Source organism: Petaurus breviceps, unplaced genomic scaffold (assembly GCF_028583685.1).
Source record: "Petaurus breviceps papuanus isolate PSGF00001 unplaced genomic scaffold, PetGlider_PUasm1.0 37, whole genome shotgun sequence".
In the NCBI taxonomy this organism is placed as follows: Eukaryota; Metazoa; Chordata; class Mammalia; order Diprotodontia; family Petauridae; genus Petaurus; species Petaurus breviceps.
The window spans coordinates 91,376,885-91,402,814 of record NW_027186296.1 but is presented as its reverse complement, the minus strand read 5'-3'; the positions used below and the strand labels follow the sequence as shown (position 1 = coordinate 91,402,814).

Below are 25,930 nucleotides of genomic sequence, written 5' to 3'. Positions count from 1 at the left end.
GACCTGTCAACCATGACAAACAAGATCATGGCTTATCTAAAGTCACACAGACATAAAGTGCTCTCTGAAGTATAAGTCAAATCAAGGGCCTTCTTGACTCCATGTCTAAAGTCCATTATACCACATTGCCTATCAAAGTATCACATAAGTGACAGAGTTGAGAATGGCACTTAGGTCCAATCTAAACGTTGAGTTTCTTTTGATTCTGTGCAAGGCACTTAATAGTTGCTTGTTGCTTTGGATTTCAAAGAATTATTGTTGTTCAATTGTTCAGAAATATCTAACTCTTTATGACTCCATGGATTAAGGCATATCAGGCACTTCTATCCTCCACTATCTCTCAAAGTCTGTCCAAGTTCATGTTTGTTGTTTCCATGACACTATCTATCCATCTCGTCCTCTGCCCTCTCCTTTTCATTATGCCTTTAATCTTTCCCAACATCACAGTCTTTTCCAATGAATCCCATCTTCTCATTATGTGACCAAATTATGTAAGCTTCAACTTCAGTATTTGACTTTCTAGTGAATAACCTGGATTAATTTCTTTAAGTATTGACTGATTTGCTCTCCTTGCTATCTAAGGGACTCTCAAAAGTTTTCTATAGCACCACAATTTGAAGCACCAATTCTGTGGTGCTCAGTTTCCTTATTGTTCAATTCTCATTGCAATGCATTACTACTAGAAAAGCCATAGCTTTGATTATAAGGACCTTTGCTGGCAAGGGGATGTCTCTGCTTTTTATTATGCTGTCCAAATTTGCCACAGCTTTCCTTCCAAGGAGCAAGTATCTTTTAATTTCATGACTGTAATGGTCATCTACAGTGATCTTTGAGACCAAGAATATAAAATCTGACATTGTTTCCATTTTTTCTCACTCAATTTTCCAGGAAATGATGGAACCAGTTGCCAAGATCTTAGTGGAGTTTTTTTTTTAGTTTCAAGCCACTTTTTATATTATCCTCTTTCACCCTCAAGAGCGTTCGTAATTCTTCTTTACTTTCTACCATCAGAGTGGTATGGTCTGCATATTTGAGATTGTTGATATTTGGCATTTAGCAATCATAGAATTTATCTTACATACGAAAAAGTACACTTTATAAAAACATATTCACCCAGCTTTGAAAGGAAGACCTCCAATGTAGGAGACTTGACTACAGAAGCATCTTGTTATGCAATGGGATGGCTCAAATTGTTAATAAGTCTTTCTTTACATCAAATCTAAATTTTCTAATTTGTAACTTCTACCTATTGCTCCTTATTCTGGTGTGTGGGAGCAAATAGAACCAACCTAATCTTTCTTCCACCTAATAGTCATTAAAAACTCTTATGTCACCTCTAAGTATTCTTTTCTCCAAAGTAAACATCTCCAGTTCCTTTAATTAATTTACCAACCTAGGTGCCATTCTTATGACATACTCTGACTTATCAATGTCCTGTCTATAATGTGGTGCTTGGGATTAAAAATGGTACATCCGTTATGATCTGAGCAGAGCAGAATAAAGTAGGACCATCACTGCTCTATTCTTTGAAATTATGCATCACTCCCAGTTTTCTGTCATTTGCAAGAAGATCCATAGTTCACACCTGATCAACTCTATTTTAGTTTTAACTTTGTCTGAGATAATGATTAACACCTCTGCTCCTTTTTCCCTAACAAATCCTACTCCTGATCTTTATTTTGTGGTTGTGCATTCTCTTATTTTCTATCCCTTCAGACTCCTCTGCTTTTCTTCTATTTTCTACCTCTCTACCCACCTCCCAATCCCTTCCTTATTCTCCCATTCCTATTAATCTAAACACTCCTATATACCATTTTAAGCTATTCCCTCACCTTCCCTTCAAAATATCTCTCCCTTATCCTCTCCCCCTTCACTATACCCTTAACATTTTATTTCTTTCCAAATTTAGAAGGCTTTTATATTCTTCTAGATATGTATTGTTCCTTCTTGAACCCATTCCCAGTGAAATTAGGCTTCCAGAACTAACATCCCTCCTCCCCCATCTAATTCCTCTCAGTTCTAATTCCTGTCAGTTCATCCTCTAGCACCTCATTTTTATAAGATAATCACTCACTTCAGCTATTCCTCAATGGTTTTACTTTTTAAAATCATATCAAACTCAGTTCTACACCAACCTTTCTTACAAACTACCCAATTACAATCTTAGACATAAAATTTACATTTTATATACATAAAAGGCAAACAGTCTGTGCTCATTGAGTCCCTTGTAATTCGCCTTTGGTAGGTACCTCATATTTCTCTTGGCTCTTTTATGTCAAATCTTCTACTAAGTTCAGATTTTTTTCAATAAAATCCTGAACATAGAACAATTCATTAAATGTCTATTTTTTTCCCTATTGAGGATTATACTTAGTTTTACTGGGTATGATATTTTCAGCTGGAACCCCAGTTCTTTTGCTCTTTGATATACAGTGTTCTAAGACCTGTGATCTTTTAGGTCTTGTGTGATTCTAATTGTGGCACCACTGAATTTAAATTGTTATTTCTTGTTGCTTGTTGTATTTTATCCTTGAGGTGGGAGCTTCAGAATTTGGCTATGATATTCCTGTGGGTTTTCTTTGGAGGTCTTTCAGGTGGTAATTGGTGGATTTTTTGCTATTTCTACTTTCCCCTCTTATTCTAAAGTTTCGAGAAATTTTTCTTTAATTATTTCTTGTGTTACTATATCAAGATTTTTTTTTATCACAGCTTTCAGATAGGCCCAATTATTCTTGATTCTTCTTTTCTTGATCTGTTCTCTAGATCAGTTGTTTTTATAAGATGTTTCACGTTCTCTTCTATTTTTTCTTCTTTTTATTTTGTTTTATTATCTCTTGGTCTCTTATGACTTTGCTGGCTTCCCCTTGCCCAATTCTGATTTTCCAGGAGGTTTTTTCTTCCTTAAGATTCTGGATCTTCTTTTCTAATTGGTTGACTTCCTTTTAACATCTTATTTTCTTGGATTGTTCTCTTTTTTCTAGTTTTTCCTCAATCTCTCATTTGATTGTTAGAAGTCTTTTTAAAGATCTCCTATGAATTTTTTGGGAGCAGGTGACCATTTTATGTTTTTGGCAGAAGAGAGGTTTTGCTTCAGTATCATCCTCTGAAGATGAACCTTGGTCTTTTCTATTCCAGTAGTAACTTTCTATGGTTGAATTCCTTCTCTTCTGTCTGCTCATTTTTTTAATCTGTAGTAGTTTATTTTTTATAGTCATCTCTCATCCTGGGGTATGGGGGATGGTGCCTCTGGCCTCAAATCCTTCAGTTCTCCCCTCTGGCCTGAATGTGAAACCAAGACCCTCAGCCTCTAATAAGTGCCCACAGCCAGCTGCATACCTACTCCACTGCTTATACACTCATAGGGTGTGTTTTGGTTCCTTCTCACCCATGGCCATGTCTCCACAGCACATCTGGGGATGGTATTCCTTGCAACAGACAGGTTCAGATGCCTAACTCTCCTCACTGTCCAAGGGATAAAAGTTCCTGTGGAATCTGCCTCCCAACCCAGATAACCCCAAGGCTTGCCCCTTGTTGTTTAAGCAAAACCAGTCTGAAGATGTTTACACTTCACAGAAACTAAACCTCATCCCAGGATTTTTCTTCAGATCACTTACTGTCCCAACAGGACCACTGTTCTGCCCCTACTCTTATTTAATTTTACTGTTCTATGTTTGTCCTGAGGCACTATTTTATCTCATTTGTGGGCAAAATCTGGAAAGCTTAGAATTTTCTAACCTACTGTAATAAGAATGTAAATTTTGAAGATCTTCCCTGCCCCTAGGCTAATGTGCACCTGAAGCCTGGGGTGGGAGGCTTATTTTTCAGTAGATACTTCTTGATTGGCCAGTGAGTCAATAAGGTTGTTACATTCTCTGAGCCAGGAGAAGGCTATATAAGCCCTGATGTGTAGCTTTGTTTTGGGACTCACTTTGAGAAGTATTCTGTGATTTGATCTGAATTCTGGGAAGCCGTTGTTGAGAGTCCCCCGGCTTTGAAAAACCCAGAATGTGGAAACCCAGATGTTGACTGGGTATGGATGTAATGGTTGGACAGTTTGGAAATCTGTCTACTTGATGTTTCTGTCTTGATAATTATGCCTGTATACTTTGAGGTTCAGGGTGCTGACCTTTTCTCCTGAACAAGGTAAACGATATATGTCTGACTGATTAAAGTGGGCTTGTTAACCCATTTTGAGTTGCTTTCCTTTAACAAAGCAGATCCAAGAACCTGTGTGAGCAGGCACCCTGGGGACACTGGGGTGCTTGCTGCAATACCTACTCTGTCATCTTCCCAGAATCCTCTCAAATTAATGTTAAATAGTAAAGACCAATCTCATGCTGGATATGGAGTTAGATGAGTTGACTTCAAATCCCAGCTCTATTACTTCTTTCCTATGAGACCATGGGTCTCAGTTTCCTCAACTGTAAAATGTACTAGACCTCTGAGCACCCTTGCAGCTCTAAATCTATTAACCAAGTCATTTTCTGAAAACAAGCCAAACTAAAATTGTACTCCCTATAGTTAACAGCCCATACACAACTATGAAGTTCCTTGATCCAAAATACAATGAATAGACATTTGAGATATTGACTTAAATTGTTTTCTAAAGATTACTATAACTGTGCCCTAAAAAGTTTTGACAATATTTATTGTTTTTATTTATTATCATATATTTTATTTGCATAGAAATTATTTAATCTATTTGTGGATAAATAGAAAAATTATATTAAAAATTAACTCAAAACAGTAACTATTAGGAATGAAATCTTTAAATTTAACTGAAGGAAATATTTAAAAAAAAACAAGTCACTCCAACTAATAATAAGGTAAAAAAAAAATACAGGCAGCTGGGCAAAGGCAATTCAAAAATAAAAGGCAAAAAACAAACAAGTAAAGAATAAAAAGAATGTCAAATAAGGTGAAGTCAAGATTGTTAAATAGTAGCCACATATAGATTAAACAAAAAGAGACAGAAATAAGAAAAATATAAGGAGCCAGCTGATGAATTGATGAGATTATTTTAAAGCAAATATTCTTGATATTTTTTGTTATAGTTGCATTTGGAAGTCTGGTGAAACCTAATAGTATTGTATTTTACTCACTAGGACAAACTAAACAATTAGAAGTTAGTGAAAATAAAAATCTGGTTTTTTTCCATTCAAGTTTGTAGCTCCCCTGAAATTTGTCCACAGGTCTACTACCCCAGGTTAAGAAACTCTGATCAAAAGTAACTTCAAATTAACAAAAGACTAAGGAGAAGTTTAGGATGACAAATATATTTTTAGAAGTCTTAAGGGTAGGAACAGTTGTTTTACATTTCAACTACTACCATGATATAAAGGCATAGAAGAAAATAACATTTTTCTCACACTTATACAGTATTTTAAGGATTGCAAAGCATTTTATATACATAATCTAATTTCCAGTCCAGCCCAACTAGCTGTTATATATATGGAAGACACTATCATAAGCACTGGAAATATAAAAGCAAAACAAAAATAAAAACAAATGAAAAACAAACCCTCTCTGGTGGTAGGAGAGAGTTCTAACAAGGATAGGGAAAGAGAAAGGCTTCAGTTAAATTTCATTGACTGACTGATTAAATTAATAAATAAAAAATTATCAAATCCTTACTATCTGTTAAGCATTGTGTTAAGCACTGAGAACACAAATGTAAAAGCAAACACAATTCCTTCTTTGAAAAGATTTATGGTTCTAATGGCAGCAACAACTCTCATACCTAGGTAGCCAAGGATTGACACTTTAGAGAGTTACTGGAAGAGAAAGTGGGACACCAGCACAAAAGACTTATATATCCCATTTGTTGATGTTTACCCCAAAACAAAAGACATTTCATTAAATAGCACAGCAAAATGAATGGCAAGGAATATTCCTATCCACCTCCAAACCCATCAAATAACAGAAAGACATAATCACCTATGAAAGAGGATATCAGCAGAGGGAAGCATGTAGAGGAAATATACATGGCCAAGGAATTCATATGGCAAGGAAAAACCAGTAACCAAGTGTACTCATGTCCCTTAGGGTATGCATTCCACTATAGGAACAACCAAAGCAATGGCACAGAGGCCACAGCTGGAATTTCAAGACTGACGAAGAGCACATTTTAAAAATCTGAATTGAAAGTCAAGTTTGTGATGGGAAGCAACATGTAACGATGTTCGAAAGGCAGTTTGAAATAATATCGTTTAGGGATTTAAACAGCACCCTAAAGATTTTGCATTTTACCCTAGATTCATTAAGTAATCTCTGAAGGCTCTAAAGCAGGAGAAAATCATGATAAAGCCACTGGTGGTACCATATTGCACAAAGTGCAGGACCTTGAGTCAAAAAGACCTAAGACACTGCCTATCTGTGTGACCCTGAGCAAGTCATTTCAACTCTGTCTGCTTCAATTTCCTCAAATGCAAAATAAAAATTATAATAGCACCTACCTCCCAGGGTTGTAGTAAGTATCAAATGAGATAGTTGTGAAGCATTTGACATAGGGCCTGGAACATAGTGGCAATTAAATACTTGTTCTCTTCTCTCCCTCCCTTAAGGCTTATGCTCTAGGAAGAGTATTTTTAGCAGTTGCATGGAAAAAAATAACTGAGAGAGTAAAGGACTGAAGATAAGTTCCAATTAGGAAGCTATGCAATAGTCCATATGACAGCTAATAATTAGGATGGTGGCCATGTGAATGAAGAAGATGGATGTGAATGATGTATATATCACATAACTTGATAACTCAATGGCTACTAAGGTTGAATGACAGGGAAAAGCTAAAGAAAACTCCAATATTACAAACCTAGGTAATTAGAAAGTTGATGCTCCATGAGGCTACCTTTAACAAAAAATATAGAGCAAATGTGGGTAAGAGAAGATAATTTTGCTAAAGAGCAAAATAAGCTTCTTGAAAAGCTAAAGTAATTTTTCTAACAAAAATAATAAATCAACAAAATTTCCCAACATATGTAACGTATACTTACAACTGACACTGATCTCCTTTTATTCCTTTAGTTGTGCAGAAACATTTTCCTGTGTGCATATGACAAATATTTGCATGACCACTGCATGTACAAGCTAGAAATAGAGGAGAGAGAGAGAGAGAGAGAGAGAGAGAGAGATTTGTCATAAATATTTACATTGCAGAATGTGCAGTTGTGCAGTTATGGTAACAATGCTTTAGTTATATATGAATCTATATAATCCATATCATTATGGTCAAAATTAACTAGTATACAAAAAGTACATATTAATTCATGAATGTTAGTAAATAACCGTACCTAATGCAATGAATATTTTGGGACTGCTAGTCTTAGTTAACATTTAAGGAATTTAACTAGTAGTATATGTGTATAATAAGTACCAATTTTCCCCTCTAAACCATATGCTATTTTCCCAATGTTCCCAAATTCTCAATGAAAATCACCATACAAGGTATATAAATATAGATGGCGGAAGGCGGGGGGGGGGGGTCTTGTCATGGTCTCCTCTTATCTCACTAGACTTTAGGAAGCCAGAACATAGTCACACAAGAATCAATGATTTAATCAAGAAAGTATTTTATTAAATGAATTTTACAATTGTTTTATGAAATGCAAGGGCAACTAGGTGGTACAGTAGGTAGAGTGCAAGATCTGGAGTCAGAAAGACTCCTGTTTGTGAGTTCAAATCTATTCACTAGCTCTGTGACTCTGGGCAAATCACTTAACCCTGTTTGCTGCAGTTCCTCATCGGCAACATAAACTAGAGAAATAACGGGCAACCCACTCCAGTATCTTTACCGAGAAAACCCAAAAAATCATCACAAAGAGTGGGACAAAACTGAAAAGTGACAATAACAACAACAACAATCTACCAGAGAGGAATGGCTCTCTCCCAGTAGAATACGAGCTCCTTTAAAGGACATCCTATGCTTTTGCTTTTATTTGTATCCTTATTACTTAAAATAGTGCCTGCCTGACATATAGTAAATAATGCATATGTGTTGACTAGCAGGAAATAGGAACCAATTTTTAAGCAATCTTTTAAAATCTCAATAAATTCTCCAATTATCAGGTATAAGTTTATAGACATAACTGACAAAAAGACAAGTAAAACTAGTCTACAGAAACTATCATTTAAATATAATATTGAGACTATGATAATGATGATGATGACAAATAAGGGTGACAAAGTACTTAAAGATAGTTGCCAAAATTATATTCTTATAACATTTGTTTCACAATGTCATTTGACAGCTCAAGAAGATTAAATGACTCCCTATCATCTCTAACAAAAACTACAAACTTCTCATTTTGAGATTTAAAGCCCTTTATAACCTGATTTGAGCTCTGTGCAAGGAACAAAGAGAAGCCTAGTTATGACTGGAAATTTAGAGAGCAGAATGGGGTATGATGTGTGATAAAACTAGAACGGTAGAAGAAGGGGGCTAGGTTGAGCTTTAAAAGACATATAATACTTTAAAGGGCAGAGGAACACATTTTTCATCCTAGAGATAATAGGGAGCCCCTAGAGGTGATTAAACAGGAAGGAGAAAAGTTTAAATGAGTGCTTTAGGAAGCAACTGGGCATAAGGTACGTTGACAGGGGGAAAGACTTGAGACATGGAGCCCAATTAAGTTGATAGAGAAATCATCCAGGCAACACATGATGAGGGCCTAAAGTGGAATAAAAGTTCTATAAATGGAAAGAAGGGAATATTTTTGAGGGATATTGTGGATAGAGAATCAAAGACATTTGGCAACTAAATGGATACTTGGAGTGAGTGAGAATGAGCATTCACAGATAACACTAAAGGCATGGACTTGGGTGAACAGAAAGACAGGGAATGATGGGAAATGACAGGGAAACTCAGAAAAGGGATGGGTTTGTGGTACTGGAGCTCAGAAGAGAAATGAGATGTTCTGAAAGTTATCTTCCTTTATCTAGTGTCCTTCAAGAATTTACAAAAGCAGGAGTTTAATTCCCTACCTGAGAGTGAGTACCATAAGAGTTCAATATTTCCCTCCCTCACCACATTCAAAAGAGCTATTTGTAATATTCTGGCTCCATAGAGGAAATTAACCTAATATTATTATAGGTTGAATTGCTATTAAATCCATAGACATATGATAAAAATATGTTTAAGCTCTAACCTATATTGAAGTGTTTTCCAAATGCATTGAAGTTGCACTACCAAAATTAAATAATATATAAAAAACAAGTTAAAATGAATATATCCATACAAATATAAGGTATCATTGCTATCTGACTTTCACAAAACCATTTGCTCTGATTAATGAGCATATACACACATATTGTCTAGCCTTGAATATCAATACTTTGGGTATGTCAGGAAAAATAATGCCATTTCTATAAATTTACTAAAGTCTTTCAAAAGAATTTAAAATCATTTTATTTAAACCAACTTAAAATAGTACTCCAGGGGTACTACCCAAGCATTTGGATCTTAGATATAAAGGTAAAGCAGTAGAGTAGGCAAAGGCAGGAAACAGGGAGTAAAAATTTTTTAGGTGGTGGTAGAAGTAGAAGGGTGAACAATATGATAGTTGTCCTCAAGTATTTTAGATGATATTATATAGAGAAAGTTATTGGATCTATTTAGCATAGCCCTAAAAAAATAATCTTTCATGACTGGGTAGAAGCTACAGGGAGAAAGATTCCATTCAGTGTCAGGGGGAAAAAAAGTCTATCAGTCAAAGATGTTTATCAGTCATCAACATGCAAATTTATTAAAATTTAGTAACAAACTACTACATACCAAGCACTATGCTCGCAATAGAGATTCAGATATAAAAGAAAGAAAGAAATAATAACTTCTCCTAAAGATTTAGAGAAAGATAGTTTGGGGCCAACTCATGAAGGGTCTTAAAAGTCCAACTCAGGAGTTTATACTTTAAACTAGATACAATACGGAGACATTGAAATTTACTGAGCAGTAATTGATTTGAACAGATATGCATTTAAAGAAAATAGCTTCATATATTTTGTGGAACATAGATTGTAACAGATTGAATTCTGGGGGGGGGGGGGGATATATCAGTCCTGGATATATCAGTCTGTGAATCCTTTACATACAAATGGTAATTAAACCCATAGGAGCTGATGAGGTTACCAATTAAGTGAGGACAGAGAGAAGAAAAGAGGGCCCCAGTGAGGAATATCCAGTCAGGCATATGATATGGATGATAAGCCAACAAAAGGGACTGAGGAGGAATAATCAGGTTGTAGGAGAACCAGAGAATAATGTCATGAAAACACAAAGAAGAGGGTTTCAAGAGTATTTCAAGGAGGAGAGGGTATTCAATAACATCAAAGACATTAGAAAGCTCAAGATGGTCCTTGATCAGGAATTGGGAAAGAGAGGCAGGTGAGTCAGGTACTGAACTCTTTGAAAAATGAGGAAGAATGATCTAAAAGCTTATGGATAAACACTATTATCTGTAAATGATGAGAAATGTTAATAGTAAGAAATTCAAAGGATGAAAAGTTGCTAAGAGTTTGGAAAAATGACAGTGAAGAACAAGAAGCATTTCAACTCTCTTCCAAGACCACTGTGGCAAAGTTTTATAAAAGAAAAGGTAGAGACAGTGCAGAGAGGGTGACCAGGGCCATCATTAGGGGTAAACAGATTGCAATGAGAGCAAACAGACAGAACCAGTATGAGAGAAAGTAGTCAAAAAAGAAGGAAATTTTATTCATTATGTATCAGGTAAAATGGAAGGGAATGGCAGAGTTGAAGTATTTATTTTAATTAGTTTTTCTTTTCTCACATTTTGATGAAGACAAAAAAACCCAACTATATAATGTCCTATATCCCCTTCTTCATACTAAAAAAAAAGTTGTGTACACAAAGTTCCTCCACTTTCTGTCCTCTAACTCATTTCTCAACCCCTTGTAATATGGTTTCTGATTCCAAGTAGAACTGCTCTCTCCAAATTTAGACATGACCCATTCAGGGAATCTAAGTATATAGCCACTGAAGACTACCTCTAAAAAAGGAAGAAGATCTTAAGTGAGGAAAAAATTATCGCAAGTAAAGCTAACATAAGATGCCTCTAGCAGTCCCAAAATTTCCTTCTCATAGGACTTTTTAATGAGGCATCTAGGTGGTACAGTGGAAAGAAAGCTGGTCCTAGAGTCAGAAAAACTCATATTCCAGAGTATAAATCTGGCCTTAGATGCTTACTGGCTGTGGGACACTGGACAAGTCACTCAACCTCGTTTGTCTGACTTTCCTCATCTGTAAAATGAACTGGAGAAAGAAATGGCAAACCATTCCAGTATTGCTAAGAAAACCTCCAATGGGTCACAAAGAGTCAAGACATAACTAAAAAAACTGAACAACAAATAGAGTAATTCATGTCTCACCCACAGTAGACCTACAGAGATTACTACAAAGAGAAGGGAGGGCACAGTCATTCCAAGTACCACTTCTAGTTACTTTAACCATGGTTCTTTCTTATTAAATATTCTTATTTCCTGCAACAATCTGTAATACCTACTGACTGCTTGACATTTCCACCTGCATAACCCAGAAGCATCTAAAACTCAACAAAATCCCAAACTGTACCCATTCTTTTACTATAGAATGTCATTCCACCACCCTAATCAACATCTGCAGTCTGTCCTCAATGCCTAGAATTCTTTCACTCCTCATGGAATTGCAGTTTTCCTTCCAGTTCAGCACAAGTGCTCCCTCCTACATGAAGCCTTCCCTGATTTCCTCAGTTGGTAATGCTACCACTTTCACAGCAAATTACTTTGTATTTACATTGTGTAAACTTTATATTGACTTATTTGTATAAATGTTGTATCTACTCAGTAGAATGTAAGTTCTGTGAAGGCAAACATTGTATCCTTCCTTTTTTTTTGTATGCTCTGTGTGAGTAAAGCACACACATAATAGACATTGAGTGAATTAATAAAGTATTTATTAAGAACTTATAGTTGGGAGTAGCTAGGTGGTGCAGTGAATAGAGCACCAGCCCTGGAGTCAGGAGGACCTGAGTTCCAATCCGGCCTCAGACACTTAACACAAAAACTAGCCGTGTGACCTTGGGCAAGTCACTTAAGCCCAACTGTCCTGCTTTCCCCCCTCCAAAAAAAAAAGAATCATAGACGTTTTCTGGCCTCAGACACTTAACACCCACACACACACAAAAAAAAACTAGCCATGTAACCTTGGGCAAGCTACTTAACCCCAATTGCCCTCCAAAAAGGCAAAAAAAAAAAATAAAACTTATGGTCGGGTGGAGCCAAGATGTCAGAGTAGAAGCACAAACTTGGTGTGAGCTCCAACTCCAATCAATTTCAATACATGTACAAAAATGACTTTAACAAACTTTAGAGCTACAGAATCCACAAAGAGACAGAGAGAAACAAATCTCCTGCTGAGGGCAGCCCAGCAGGCCAGCAGGAAGGGTCTATCACACTGAGATGGGAGCCAAGCCCAGTCCCCCACCATGGTTCTGGCCCCAGAATGGGCCCCACCGGCAGGCCGGCTGGAGCAGACTTCAGGAGAGTGAATCACCAGCAGCCGGGAGACTTCCAGACTTCTCAACCCATAAACGCCAAAGACAAAGTACAAGGCCAGTGTGAAACTCAGGGAGTGGGGGAAGAGGGGGAGGAGACAGAAGAGTGTAGTCTGGCCCCTTCCCCAGGGCAAGAAGCTGTAAAGGTGTAGCAACAGTGCAGCTGCTGCTGGCCTGCAGATTGTAGGGGGACCAAGTAACCATTCAGAGGGCAACTGCTCTCAGTTTGACCTGCTTGGATCTTGATCATGGTCTTGGCTGGTGGTCCTGGGCTGTGTGGCCAGTGAGCCAGAATTTGTGGGGGCTGTAGAGAGGGTGCCATCCTCATAGCTCTGACAACATCTTTGAAAACCCCAATGATTTGGGACAAAGCTCTCTCCATTCTTGAAGCAGAGTTCTACCCTGGCAAAGAGCTCAAATAAAAAGTAATTGGCTGACAATATAAGCAAGAAGAGGAAGCACAAACAGACCACAGAATCCATTTTTGGGGACAAAAATGATCAAGGCATGGAGGATAAGGAAGACAGAACTCCTGCATCAAAAGCCTCCAAGAAAAATGTGAACTGGTTATGGAGGAGCTCAAGAAGGATTTTGAAAATCAAGTAAGAGAAGTGTAGAAAAAACTGGGAAGAGAAATGACAATGATGAAATAAAATCAAGAACATCGAGTCAACAGACTGACTGAAGAAAATAACACCTTAAAACATGGACTAACTCAAATGGCAAATGAGGCCCAAAAAGCCAGTGAGGAGAAGAATTCCTTAAAAGCCAAATTTTCCAGATGGAAAAGGAATTTCAAAAACTCACTGAAGAGAGTAACTCCTTCAAAATTAGATTAGAGAGCAAATGGAAGCTACTGACTTTATGAGAAATCAAGATACTATAAAACACATCCAAACACATGAAAAATTAGAAGGCAATGTGAAATATTTCACTGGGAAAACCACTAACCTGGAAAATATATCCAGGAGAGATAATTAAAAAATTATTGGATGACTTGAAAGTCATGATTAAAAAAAGAGCCTAGATACCATCTCTCAAGAAATTATCAAGCAAACTTGTCCTGATATTCTAGAACCAGAGGGCAAAAAAGAAATTGAAAGAATTCACCAATTGACTCTCAAAAAAGAGCCCCAAAAGAAAATGCTTAGGAATATCATAGCCAAATTCCAGAGTTCCCAGGTCAAGGAGAAAATACTTCAAACAGTCAGGAAGAAATAATTTGAGTATTGTGGAAACACAATCAGGATAACACAAGACCTAGAAGCTTCTACATTAAGGGATCAAAGGGCTTGGAATATGATATTCCAGAGGACAAAGGAGCTAGGATTAAAACCAAGAATCACCTACCCAGCAAAACTGAATGTAATGCTATAGGAGAAAATATGATCATTCATTGAAATAGAGGATTTTCATGCATTCTTGATGAAAAAACCAGAGCTGAACAGAAAATATGACTTTAAAATATGAGAAGCATGAGAAGGTAAACAGGAAAAAGAAATAATAAGGAACTTATTAAAGTTGAACTATTTACATCCCTACATGGAAAAAATGACAATTGTAACTCATAAGACTTTTCTCAGTATGAGGATGGTTGAAGGGAATATCTATATCTATCTATCTATACATGTATGTATGTATATATGTATATATATAGGAGGGTATATGTGTGTATAAATATATAAGTGAGTGTGTGCATATGTATGTTTATGTACACATAAACAGATGGTACAGGATGAGATGAATATGAAGGGATGATATCTAAAAAATTAAGAGGTGAGAGAGGAATTTATTGGGTGAAAGGAAAAGGGAGAGATAGATTAGGGTAAATTATCTCATATGAAAGAGGCAAGAGAAAACAGTTATAATGGATCAGAAGAGCAGAAAGGTGAAAGGGAATGGGCCAAACTTATTCTCATTGAATTTGGCTTAAGAAGTGAATAACATACACACTCAATTGGTATCTTACCATATAGGAAAATAGGGGGGTAGAGGATAAGGTGGGGAGGATAGAAGGGAAGGCAGATTGGGGGAGAGGGTAGTTAGAAGCAAACATTTTTGAAAAAGGGATAGGGTCAAAGGAGAAAATAATGGCTTCTGGAGTCAAGATGGCAGAGTAGATACATGACTTCCATGGGTCTCTGGCTCTCACCTCCTCCAATTTATGTAAAAGGGGACTCTGAACAAACTTTAGAGCTATAGAACCCACAAAATGACACAGAGAAGCTAACCTCCCACTGAGGATAGCCTGGCAGGCTGGAATGAACTGGCCAGAGCAGTGCTCTGGGCATTGAATGCAGCCCTACTGAGTCTGAGATTTTAGCCCCAGGGCAGGCCTGATGGCTGGAGGGACTTCAGATCACCAGCAGCTGGGGCTATTTCCAGAATTATCAACACATAGATGAGAAGGGCAAAGTGAGAGGTCAGTGCAGTGTGGACTTTGGGACCCAGTAGTTGGGAGCATTTTGGCTTTTGCCCTGGGCTGAGAAACCACTGAGGAGCTGCGGCCGCACGGCCACAGCCATGTGGCAGCTTCAGCCCCTGGCCTGCAGACTGTATTGGGACCAAGAGACCACTCTGAGGGGTAATTGCTCTTGCTTTAACCTGCTTGGATCTGGATTGCTGTCTAGTGTGGAGGTCCTGGGTTGTGTGACCAGCTTGCCAGAGTATGTGGAGGCTTTGGAGAGGGCAGCCAACTAATACCTCAGGCAGCTGAGAAAACCCCAGCATTTTGGAACCTTTCTGATAGCAGAGTCCCACTGTGGCAAAAAGTGCAGGGGTCAAGTAATTGAATGGCGACACCACCAGGCAAAGGAAGCAAAGCAAACAGATGATTCCAACAATAGACTCCTGTTTTGGGGGGGAAAAAAAGAATCAAAGCATGGAACAGGAGGAAGACAGTGAAATCAGAACTCCTGCACCAAAAGCTTCAAAGAAAAAATACAAACTGGTTACAGGCCACAGAGGACCTTAAGAAGCAGATAAGAGAAGTGGAGGAAAAATTGGGAAGAGAAATGAGAATGATTCAAGAAAATTATGAAATGACAGTCAACAGCCCGACTGAGTAAAATAACACCTTAAAAATAGACTAACTCAAATGGCAAAAGAGGTTCAAAAAGGCAATGAGGAGAAGAATGCCTCAAAAAGCCAAATTTGCCAGATGGAAAAAGAATCTCAACAGCTCCCTGAGGAGAATCATTCCTTCAGAATTAGACTGGAGCAAATGGAAGCTAGCGACTTTATGAGAAATCAAGATGCTGTTAAACAGATCCAAACAAATGAAAAAAATAGAAGACAATGTGAAATATCTCATTGGAAAAAACACTGACCTGTAAAATAGATCCAGGAGAGATAATTTAAAAATTATTGGACTACCTGAAAGTTATGATCAAAGACAAAACCTAGAAATCATCCTCCAAGAAATTCCCAAGGAAAATTGACCTGATGTTTTAGAACCAGAGGACAAAACAGAGGTTGAAAGAATCCACAGATCACCTCCTGAAAAAGATCGCAAAAAGAAAACTCCTAGGAATATTATAGCCAGGTTCCGAAATTCCCAGATCACGGGATGAATATTACAAGAAGCCAGGAAGAAACAATTTGAATATTGTAGAAGCACAATCAGAATAGCACAGGATCTGGCAGCTTTTACACTGAGGGATCAAAGGGCTTGGAATATGATATTCCAGAGTTCAAAGGAGCTGGGATTAAAACCAAGAATCAACTACCCAGAAAAACTGAGTATCATGCTTCAGGGGAAAATATGGTCATTCAGTGGAATAGATGACTTTCAAGCATTCTTGATGAAAAATCCAGAGTTGAATAGAAAATCCATGAGAAGGTAAACAAGGAAAAGAAATTATAAGGAACTTATCAAAGTTGAACTCTTTACATTCATACATGGAAAAACAATTATTGTAACTGATGAAACTTTTCTCAGTATGAAAATAGTTGAAGGGAACAGAAATATATATAGGAGGGTGTATGGGCATATGAATACATATGTGAATGAGTGTACATATGTTTACAGGTCAACACAGATAGAGGGCACAGGACCTATTTAATAGGAAGGGATGATACTTAAAAGGTGAAATTTAGCGGTAAGAAAGGAATATAATGAGAGGAGATGGGGAGAGACAGAATGGGGTAAACTATATCATATAAAAGAGGCAAGGGAAAATGGTTACAATGGAGGGGAAGGCAAAAAGGCAAAATCTTATTCTTATTGAATCATACACAATAAACAGGGTATCTCACCCTACAGGCGAGTAGGGGAGAAGTGGATAAGAAGGGGGATTATGGAAGGGAGGGCAGGCTGCAGGGGAGGGAAGTTGGAAGCACCCACTTTTGAAAAGGGACAGGATCAAAGTAGAGAATAGAACAAGTGGGAGGTGGGATAGGAGGGGGGGAAATATAGTCACTCTTTTACAATATATCTATTAGGGTACTGTTTTGCATAGCTACAAATGTATAACCTATACTGAATTGCTTATCTTCCCAGTAAAGGTGGGTGACAAGGGAGGAAGGAAATGAATCTGGAATTCAAAGTTTTAAAATCAAATGTTTAAAAATACATATATACTATTATTAATACTAATTTACATGTAATTGGGAAATAAGATATACAAGTACTGGGGCATAGAGATCCACCATGCCCTGCTGGAAAAGTCAAATGGGGTATGGGAGAAGATATGGGAGAGAGCATATTGGAGGAGGGGATATGCTGTGGAACCAATATTTGGGGGCAGTGGGTAGGGGGGAAAAATTGTAACTCAATATCTGGCGGAAATGAATGATGTAAACCAGAAGTTAATAAAGCATTTGGAAAAAAACAGGAGAAAATAGAATAAGTGGGGGTAGGTATAGGATGGAGGGAAATATAGTTAGTCTTTCACAATATAACTACTATTGAAATGATTCAAGTAACTACACATGTACAACCTATATTGAATTGCTTATCTTCCCAGTGGGCCATATGAGGAGGGAAGAAGTAAAAGAATCTGGAACTCAAAGTTTTAAAAACAAATGTTTAAAAAAAAAGAACTTACTGTGTGCAAAGCACTGGGGATACAGATAGAAAAGTAAGGCAATCTCTCCTCTCTCAAGGCTTCCACATGGGGTACAAATACACACACACACACACACATACATGGAAGCTTTTAGCTACAAGTCAGATGGAAAGGTCCTGTGGTCCTTGGAGAGTAGTGGCAAAGCAGATGGTAATATTTCTCCTCTGATACAATTTCCACTTGTAAAATCCTGTTTCTTGATATTGAAGTATGTGACAGTGCCAAAATCTTTGGTGGTAAGAACTTTATATTCTGAGTCTTTAGTAGCTATGACTTTAGGACCTATTGAAGCAGTTATGAGGCTGCATCTCCACAGGGGCTGCTTCCCAGGTTGATGCCTGAGTGCACCAAAGTGATAGCATTGCTATTCCAAAGGCCCATGGGTTCAGGGTCCTGGGTTGCCTCCCTCTGGGTTTGAAGGGAGATGGTGATGAAGGTGGTAGTAGTGGTTTGATTTGCCTGGCCATGCTTCCTTTCATCTACCCCTCCTGGTGCCCTGCTGCTCTAACTAGGCTGGCATAGGTTTTCATGAATTGCTTCCTAAATACACTTTTTGTTGTGTATCCTCAGCACCTAACATAATACCTGATATATGAAAGATGTTTATGCTTTATGATTGATTGAATGTTGTATGAAATACACTTAAGCAAAACTGATTAAAACAATGTCAACAACAGAAATTATATGGAACCTTATGTTCTCTATTGAAAAGAGGGAAAGGCTTAATTTTTATTTCTTTTCCATTGCACTGTATAGGCTCCCAAATCTCAAGATACATTTAATGACACAGCAAGGATTCCAGTTGGGCTGAATCATAGGGCCCATAAAATGGCGAATCATTGAGAATGAGACTGAAGAAAAAGTATTTTGGTACCAGATTGTTGAGGGCCTTGAATTCCACTTGAATTATTCTATAATTTAGACTTGTACTTATTTTAAATAATTGGGAACACTGTGAAAACTGGTTTTGAAAGTCATATCTGAAGTCAGCTACAGTACAGATCAGGGGAGGGAGGGAATGGAGCCAAGGAGGTCAATTACATAATGTTATTATGATATAATTGGGCTCATATTATACCATAAGTCAAATGATTGAAGGCCTGGATTAAAATAACATCAATGGACTAAAAAAGGACAAGATACAGCCCTATAGAGTGGGAAGGTCTAATCTGTTCTCTGTACTCTCTCCCCATGTCCTCTAGGTATCATTTAGTCCCTTTTAATTCAAGTATATTGTCTGAAGATTTTTCTTTCAGAAAAACTAATTTTAATAAAATTTTGATATCTTTTATTTTTTATCCTTCCTAGATTTCCTCCTGTATTTCTCTCCTTTTTTCCCTCCCAGAAAGCCATCCCTTAAAACACTTTTTTATTAAAAGAAAAAGAAAAAAAAATCAGCAAAAACAATCAATACATCCAAAAAAAATCTACCCTATATCCAGGGACTTCCACCTCTGTAAAGATGTAGGGTGAGATGTCTTCTCATATCTCTTCAGTTGGGGCTAAGCTTATTCATTGTAATTTTGCAACATTTTTATTTTTCTGAGGTGGTGGTTCTCTCCGTTTATGTTGTTTTCATTATTATTCGTATTGTTTTCTCAACTGTACTTGCTTCACTTTGCATTGAGTATAATAATCCATTACATTCATGTACCATTTAAAGCCATTACCTCTCTAATAGATAAAATACTTTATCATTGGTCCTATGAAATCATGAATGAACATTATATTGATCATAGTTCTTATTGCCTTCAAAGTTCTGTGTTTCTACAATACCATTACTGTGTAATATTTTTCTAGTTTCATGCATAAAATTCTATATTAGCTTATAAAAGTACTTAAAATAATTCACTTTTATGATATTGATGTTATAGTATAAATTGTTCAGAGGTAGAGATTATTTTGTAGTTAATGTTTTTGTTATATTTTCTTAATTAATGCCCTTTTGTAAAAGCTAATTACTACCAACTAACTGATATTGTGGAATACACCTAAATGGGTCTCATGAGGACAATATTAGAAAACTCTAAATTCTCAGCAGAAAAGCAGTCAGCTGACTTCTGGGGACCCAACCTACCAATAAGCACATACACAGTATCTACTATGTCCTAGATGGTAAACTATGCTAAGCATGTTTTTTATTTGTAATTTTTTTCATTTTAAACTTAAATACAAAATAAGAAAAGAAAAAAAGAAACAAAGTTAAATACTAAAAGTAAAATAATACAGAATAATAAAAGAGAAAAAAAGGCATTGCCATGTGTACAATGGAACATTAGAGAGGATTCAAAATATAGAGCAACAAATTTCCATTTCAAGAAAGCCTATGTAATAAATACTATACATTGTGTTGAGAGTTGTCCATCTTTTCCTTGCTCTTTCCCCCCTTCCTTCCAACTTTGTCTGAGATCATGATTACCACCCTTGCTCCTTTTTCCCTAAAAAATTCTATTCCTGATTCTTATTTTATGGTTGTGAATAGCATTTATTTCCTATCCTTCCTGACTCCTCAACTTTACTTCTACTCTCTACCTTGCCCTCCTATTACTTAAGCTACCCCCCATACCCCTTCTTTATTCTTCCATTCTCATTAATCTAAATACCCTTCTATATTCCCCTTTAGCCTATTCCCTCAGCCTCTCCTCTAAAGATCCCTCCTTTATCCTCTCTCCCTTCCCTATCCCCTTGGCATTTCATTTCTTTCTGAATTTAGAAGACTTTCATACTCTTCTAGATCAATATGTATTGTTTCCTCTTGAACCCATTCATGAAAGTAGGTTTCCAGAACTAACAGCCCTCCTCCCCTATCTAATTCCTCTGTGTCAACATCCTCTAGCACCTCATTTGTATAAGATAATTACTCTTTTCAGTTATCCCTAAATGGTTTTACTTTTTAAAATCACATCAAACTCAGGTCTACCACAATCTTTCTTACAAACTACACAATTACTAATAACAATCTTAGATATACAGTTTATATTTTACATACACAAAAGGTAAACAGTCTATCCTTATTAAGTACCTTGTAATTAATTTTTGGTGTGTACCTTATATCTCTCTTGACTCTTGTATGTCAAATCTATTAATGTCAGGTGTGTTTTTTTTTAAACAAAATCCTGAAAGTTTGATAATTCATTAAATGTCTCTTTTCATCCAGGATTATGCTTAGCTTTGCTGAGTATGATGTTTTCCGCTGGAACCCTTTGGATATATAGTGTTCCAAGACCTACAGTCCTTTAATGTCACCACTTTTAGGTCTTGTGTGATTCTAATGGTGGCACTGTCATATTTTTTTTCTTGTTGCTTGTAATATTTTATCCTTAAGCTGGGAGTTTCAGAATTTGACTATGATATATTCCTGTGGGTTTCTCTTGTAGGATATCTTTCACGTGGTGATTGGTGGATTTTTTCTATTTCCACTTTCCCCTCTTGTTCTAATGCTTCAGGACAATTTCCTTTCATTATTTCTTATATATTATGTCAATATTCTTTTTTTTATCATAACTCTCAGTTAGTCAAATTATTCTTATGTTTTCTCTTTTTTCTTTGGTCTTTTTGGAGAGGGGAAGGCAGGGCAATTGGGGTTAAATGACTTGCCCAAGGTCACACATCTAGTAAGTGTTAAGTATCTGAAGCTGGATTTGAACTCAGGTCCTTCTAAGTCCTGGACGGGTGCTCTATTCACTGTGCCACCTAGCTGCCCCTGTTTTCTCTTCTTGATCTGTTTTCTAAATCAGCTGTTTTTCTTATGAGATGTTTCACATTCTCTTCTATTTTTTCATTCTTTATATTTTGTTTTATTTTTTTCTTGATCTCTTATTACTTCCCTGGCTTCCCCTTTCCCAATTCTGATTTTCAAGGAATTGTTTTCTTCCTTAAGATTCTGGATCTCCTTTTCTAATTTGTTGACTTTCTTTCCATAATCTTGTTTTTCCTGGATTGTTCTTTTTTAAAAAAAGTTTTTTCCTCAATATTATTTGATTTTTAAAGTCTTTTTTTAAGTTCTATGAATATTTGGGGAGGGGGAAGGTGACTATTTGATGTTAGTCTTTGATGTAAAAGATGGTTTCTTTGCCTCAATATCCTCTTCTAAAGATGAACCCTGTCGTGTCTATTACCTTAAAAATTCCCTATGTTTGGATTCATTCTCCTTTGCACATTAATTTTTTTTTAATTTGTAGCAGCTTAGTTTTTTAATCACCTCTAGTACTGTAGTATGGGAAATGGTACTTCTCACCTCAGATTCTCCTTCAGTTCTTCCCTCTGACCTGGAACCAAAAGCAAGACCTCTATCCTCCAGTAAGTACCCACAGTCAGCTACATCCCTACTACTTCTGCACTCACCAGGTATGTGCTGGCTCCCTTTTTGCCCAGGGCCACATCTCTGCAGCACATCTGGGGCTGGAATTCCTTGTTAGTAGTTAATCTTTCCCAGCTCAGATGCCCAATTTCCCTCACTGTCCTGGGGGTAAACGTTCCTGTGGCTGGACTGAGGCAGTCTCCCAACCCAGCTAACCCCAAACTTGTCCCTTGTTGTTTAAGTGGACCTATCCCAGAGGTGTTTACTTTTCACAGGGACCAAACTTCATCCTGGAATTTTTCTTCAAATCTCCCTGGATGGTCCCAGGAGGACTACTGCCCCTACTCTTATTTACTTTTACTGCTCTATGTTTACCCTGAAGGGCTATTTTATCTCATTTGTGGGAGAATCTGGAGACCTTAGAATTTTCTGATCTATTCTGCCATCTTCCCAGAATCGTCTAAGCATTTAAAAAAATAAATATTAGCTCCTTTAGTCTTCACAACAAATTTACAAGGTAGGTGTTATTATTATCCTAATTTTACAACTTAGGAAATTGAGGCAAGCAGAAGTGAAGTGACTTTTCAAGGTCACACAAGTATTATCTGAGGTCACATTTGAATTCAGATTTTCCTAACTTCAGGTCTACTACTCTATCCATTGCACCACCAACTGCCCATAGTGGGAGTAAAAGCTGGAAAAAGAAGACCAGAGAGACTGCTATACGAGGCAAATCTAAAACTGCTCTCATAAATTTACTTCTATTTGGTGAAGCATCCCTAAACTACATGGAAGCAATTAGAATGAGAACATTGCTGAGCCTCTATTCTGGAAAAACTACTTGCTAAACCATGGACAAGATTCATTTGCCTAGAAGATCAGCACTATTGATTACCAATGAATGCTATTCTAAAGCATAAATCTGTAAATGAAAAATAATAAATTTATGTTTTAAAAGCTAAAATTGTTAGTGCTACTGTTGAATATAAAAAGTCACATTTGATCCTGTACTTTGAGTTTAACTCAATTTTCATACTACTGGGCTATACTTACAACAGTGTAACCATCAAATTTTCTCTCAACAGTGATGCTTTTATTTAGTAGTTGTAGTAATAGTAATTAATAATAGCAATTGCTAGCATTTAATACAGCACTTTATGTTTGGCAAAGTTCTTTACATATGTGAAACCATTTTATTCTCACAGCAACCCTATGAGTCTGGTGCTATCATACCCTTTTGTATGTAGATATAGAAACTGAGGCTGAGAGATATTAAGTAATTTGCCCAAGATGTGAACTCAGATCTTCTGACCTAGTTCAGCTCTTTATCTATTGCACTACTAGCTGCCTATCTGGCATATTACTAATTCTCAATTTTATTTTTTCTGATGACAACTTACTTTAATAAAATAGTCATAAAGACAATTTCCACTACTAATAAGCTTATTAAACATTCATTAATTTTCCTTATTGCATGTTTCACTGAACTTTAGATGCTAATTTCTAACACTAAAATAGTCTACAAATTTTAATATTAATTAAAACAAACAAAATTTAAGCAATGTTTTTATGTTGTTTTAATACTTGAAAATTAAAAATTATATTTATCATACTCAAGGTTCAGTGGTAAATCTGATTTTCATTCACATGATGCATCAAAACAAATAAGTAAAAACAATGCTAAAAGTTTAATTAAAAACACCTACAATGCCTGTAAAATATGAGTCTAAACAAATTTTAGAGCTACAGAACCCACAAAGTGTGAGAAACAAATCTCCCACTGAAGGCAGCCTGGCAGGCAAAAAAAAAAAAGGTCTTTCACACCAAGCTGGGAGCCGAGCACAGTCCCACATGAATTGCCAGTGACCAGACCCAAGGCAGCCCCAACCCGCAGCACAGACTGGCCAGAGCAGACTTCAGGAGACTAAATCACCAGCATCTATGGCAGTTTCCAGATTTCTCAATCCATAAACACCAAAGAGGAAGTAAAAGGTCAGTGGGGAACTCTTTTGGAGCTGGGTGACAGAAGAGTGTGGTCCAGTCCCTGCCCTTAGGGCAAGAGGTAAAGGAGGTGCAGTGGCTACAGATGCTTTCACATGGCTGCCTCTGGAACTCCTGGACTACAGATCATAGGGGGACCAAGAGACCATTAAGAGGTTAATGGCTTTTGCTTTGACCTGCTTGGATCTGAGTCACTGTCCTGGGTGGTGTTCCTGGGCTATGTGGCCAGTGTGCCAGAGCTTGTGGTGTCTGTAGAGAGGGCGTCCTCCTTGTAGCTCTGACAATATCTGTGAAAACCCCAGTTATTTGGGACATAGCTCTATGCACTCTGGAAGCAGAGTTCTACTGTGGCAAAGAGCTCAAAAGTCAAGTAATTGGTTGGCAAGATGAGGAAGCAGAGGAAGCACAATCAAACCACAGAATTCTTTCTGGGGGACAAAAAGAATCAAAACATGGAACCAGAAGAAGTCAATGAAGTCAAAACTCCTGCATCAAAAGCTTCCAAGAAAAATACGAGCTGGTTACTGTAAGTGCCCACTAACTTTTCTAACCTAAGGGCCAGCCTTAAGTTGTGTTCTCAGGAGGGATTAAAGAGACCACAGAGGAGGGAAAGAAACAAGTTGTGGTTTATTATAAGATGTCAGGATGCGGTGGAGGAAAAGGCTGGCTCCTTATATACTTTTAAAGTGAGCATGATTCAAGCATGATCTCCTTGTGCACGGGGGTATGAACCAATGGAGGGGGGCCAAACCAGTCACGTCAGCTGCTGGTCATCAAGCAAGCAGTCTCGTGGGAGACATCCTTGTGAGCTGGCAACTGGACTGTGGCCCTCAGCACATCCTTATCCCTAAGTAGTACAGAGCAGCCTTGGAACCAAGAGGCCCTGAGGCAATTCCTGATTTCCCATGGGACAAGAAGTGTTTGGAACTCACATTGTCCTGTCCAGGTTACATGCCATAGAGGAGCTCAAGAAGGATTTTGAAAATCAAATAAGAGAAGTGTAGAACTGGGAAGAGAAATGAGAATGATGGAAGAAAATCAAGAAAAGCAAGTACATAGCCTGCTAAAAGAGACCCAAAAATACACTGAAGAAAACAACATCTTAAAAAATAGACTGACTCAAATGGCAAAAGAGGCCCAAAAAGCCAATAAGGAGAAGAATGCCTTAAAAAGCTGAATTTGCCAGATGGAAAAGGAATTTCAAAAACTCACTAAAGAGAATAACTCCTTCAAAATTAGATTAGGGCAAATGGAAGCTAATGACTTTATGAGAACTCAAGATACTATAAAACAGATCCACACAAATGAAAAAAATAGAAGGCAATGTGAAATATCTCACTGGAAAAACCACTGACCTGGAAAATAGATCCAGGAGAGATCATTTAAAAATTATTGAATGACCTGAATGCCATGATCAAAAGAAGAGTCTAGAAATTATCCTTCAAGAAATTCTCAAGGAAAATTGCCCTGATATTCTAGAACCAGAGGGCAAAACAGAAATTGAAAGAATTCACCAATTGACTCTTGAAAAAGAGCCCCAAAAGGAAACTCCTTGGAAAATCATAGCCAAATTCCAGAGTTCCCAGATCAAGGAGAAAATATTACAAGCTACCAGGAAGAAACAATTTGAGCATTGTGATAACACAATCAGGATAACACAATATCTAGCAGCTTCTACACTAAGAGATCAAAGAGCTTGGAATATGATATTCCAGAGGTCAAAGGAGTTAGGATTAAAACCAAGAATCACCTACCCAGCAAAACTGAGCATAATTCTACAGGGGAAAATATGGTCATTCAATGAAATAAAGGACTTTCAAGCATTCTTGATGAAAAAAACAGAGCTGAACAGAAAATCTGACTTTCAAATACCAGAAGCAAGAGAAGCATTAGTAGGTAAACAGGAAAAAGAAATCATAAGGAACTTATTAAAGTTGAACTATCTATATTCCTACATGGAAAAATGATAATTGTAACTCATGAGACTTTTCTCAGTACGAAGATAGTTGGAGGGAATA

The 25,930-nt window shown here is 37.1% G+C and overlaps 1 protein-coding gene across 2 annotated transcripts in view; it reads right to left on the bottom strand.

The window, feature by feature from the left end:
* ATRNL1 (attractin like 1) overlaps positions 1 to 25,930 on the bottom strand; it is a 1,293,617-nt gene that overhangs the window by 922,477 nt on the left and 345,210 nt on the right. For both annotated transcript variants that reach the window (XM_069099032.1, XM_069099033.1), the window contains exon 20: positions 6,993 to 7,086. In XM_069099032.1, the coding sequence (XP_068955133.1) occupies positions 6,993 to 7,086 (94 nt within the window). The remainder of the gene's footprint in view (positions 1 to 6,992; positions 7,087 to 25,930) is intronic.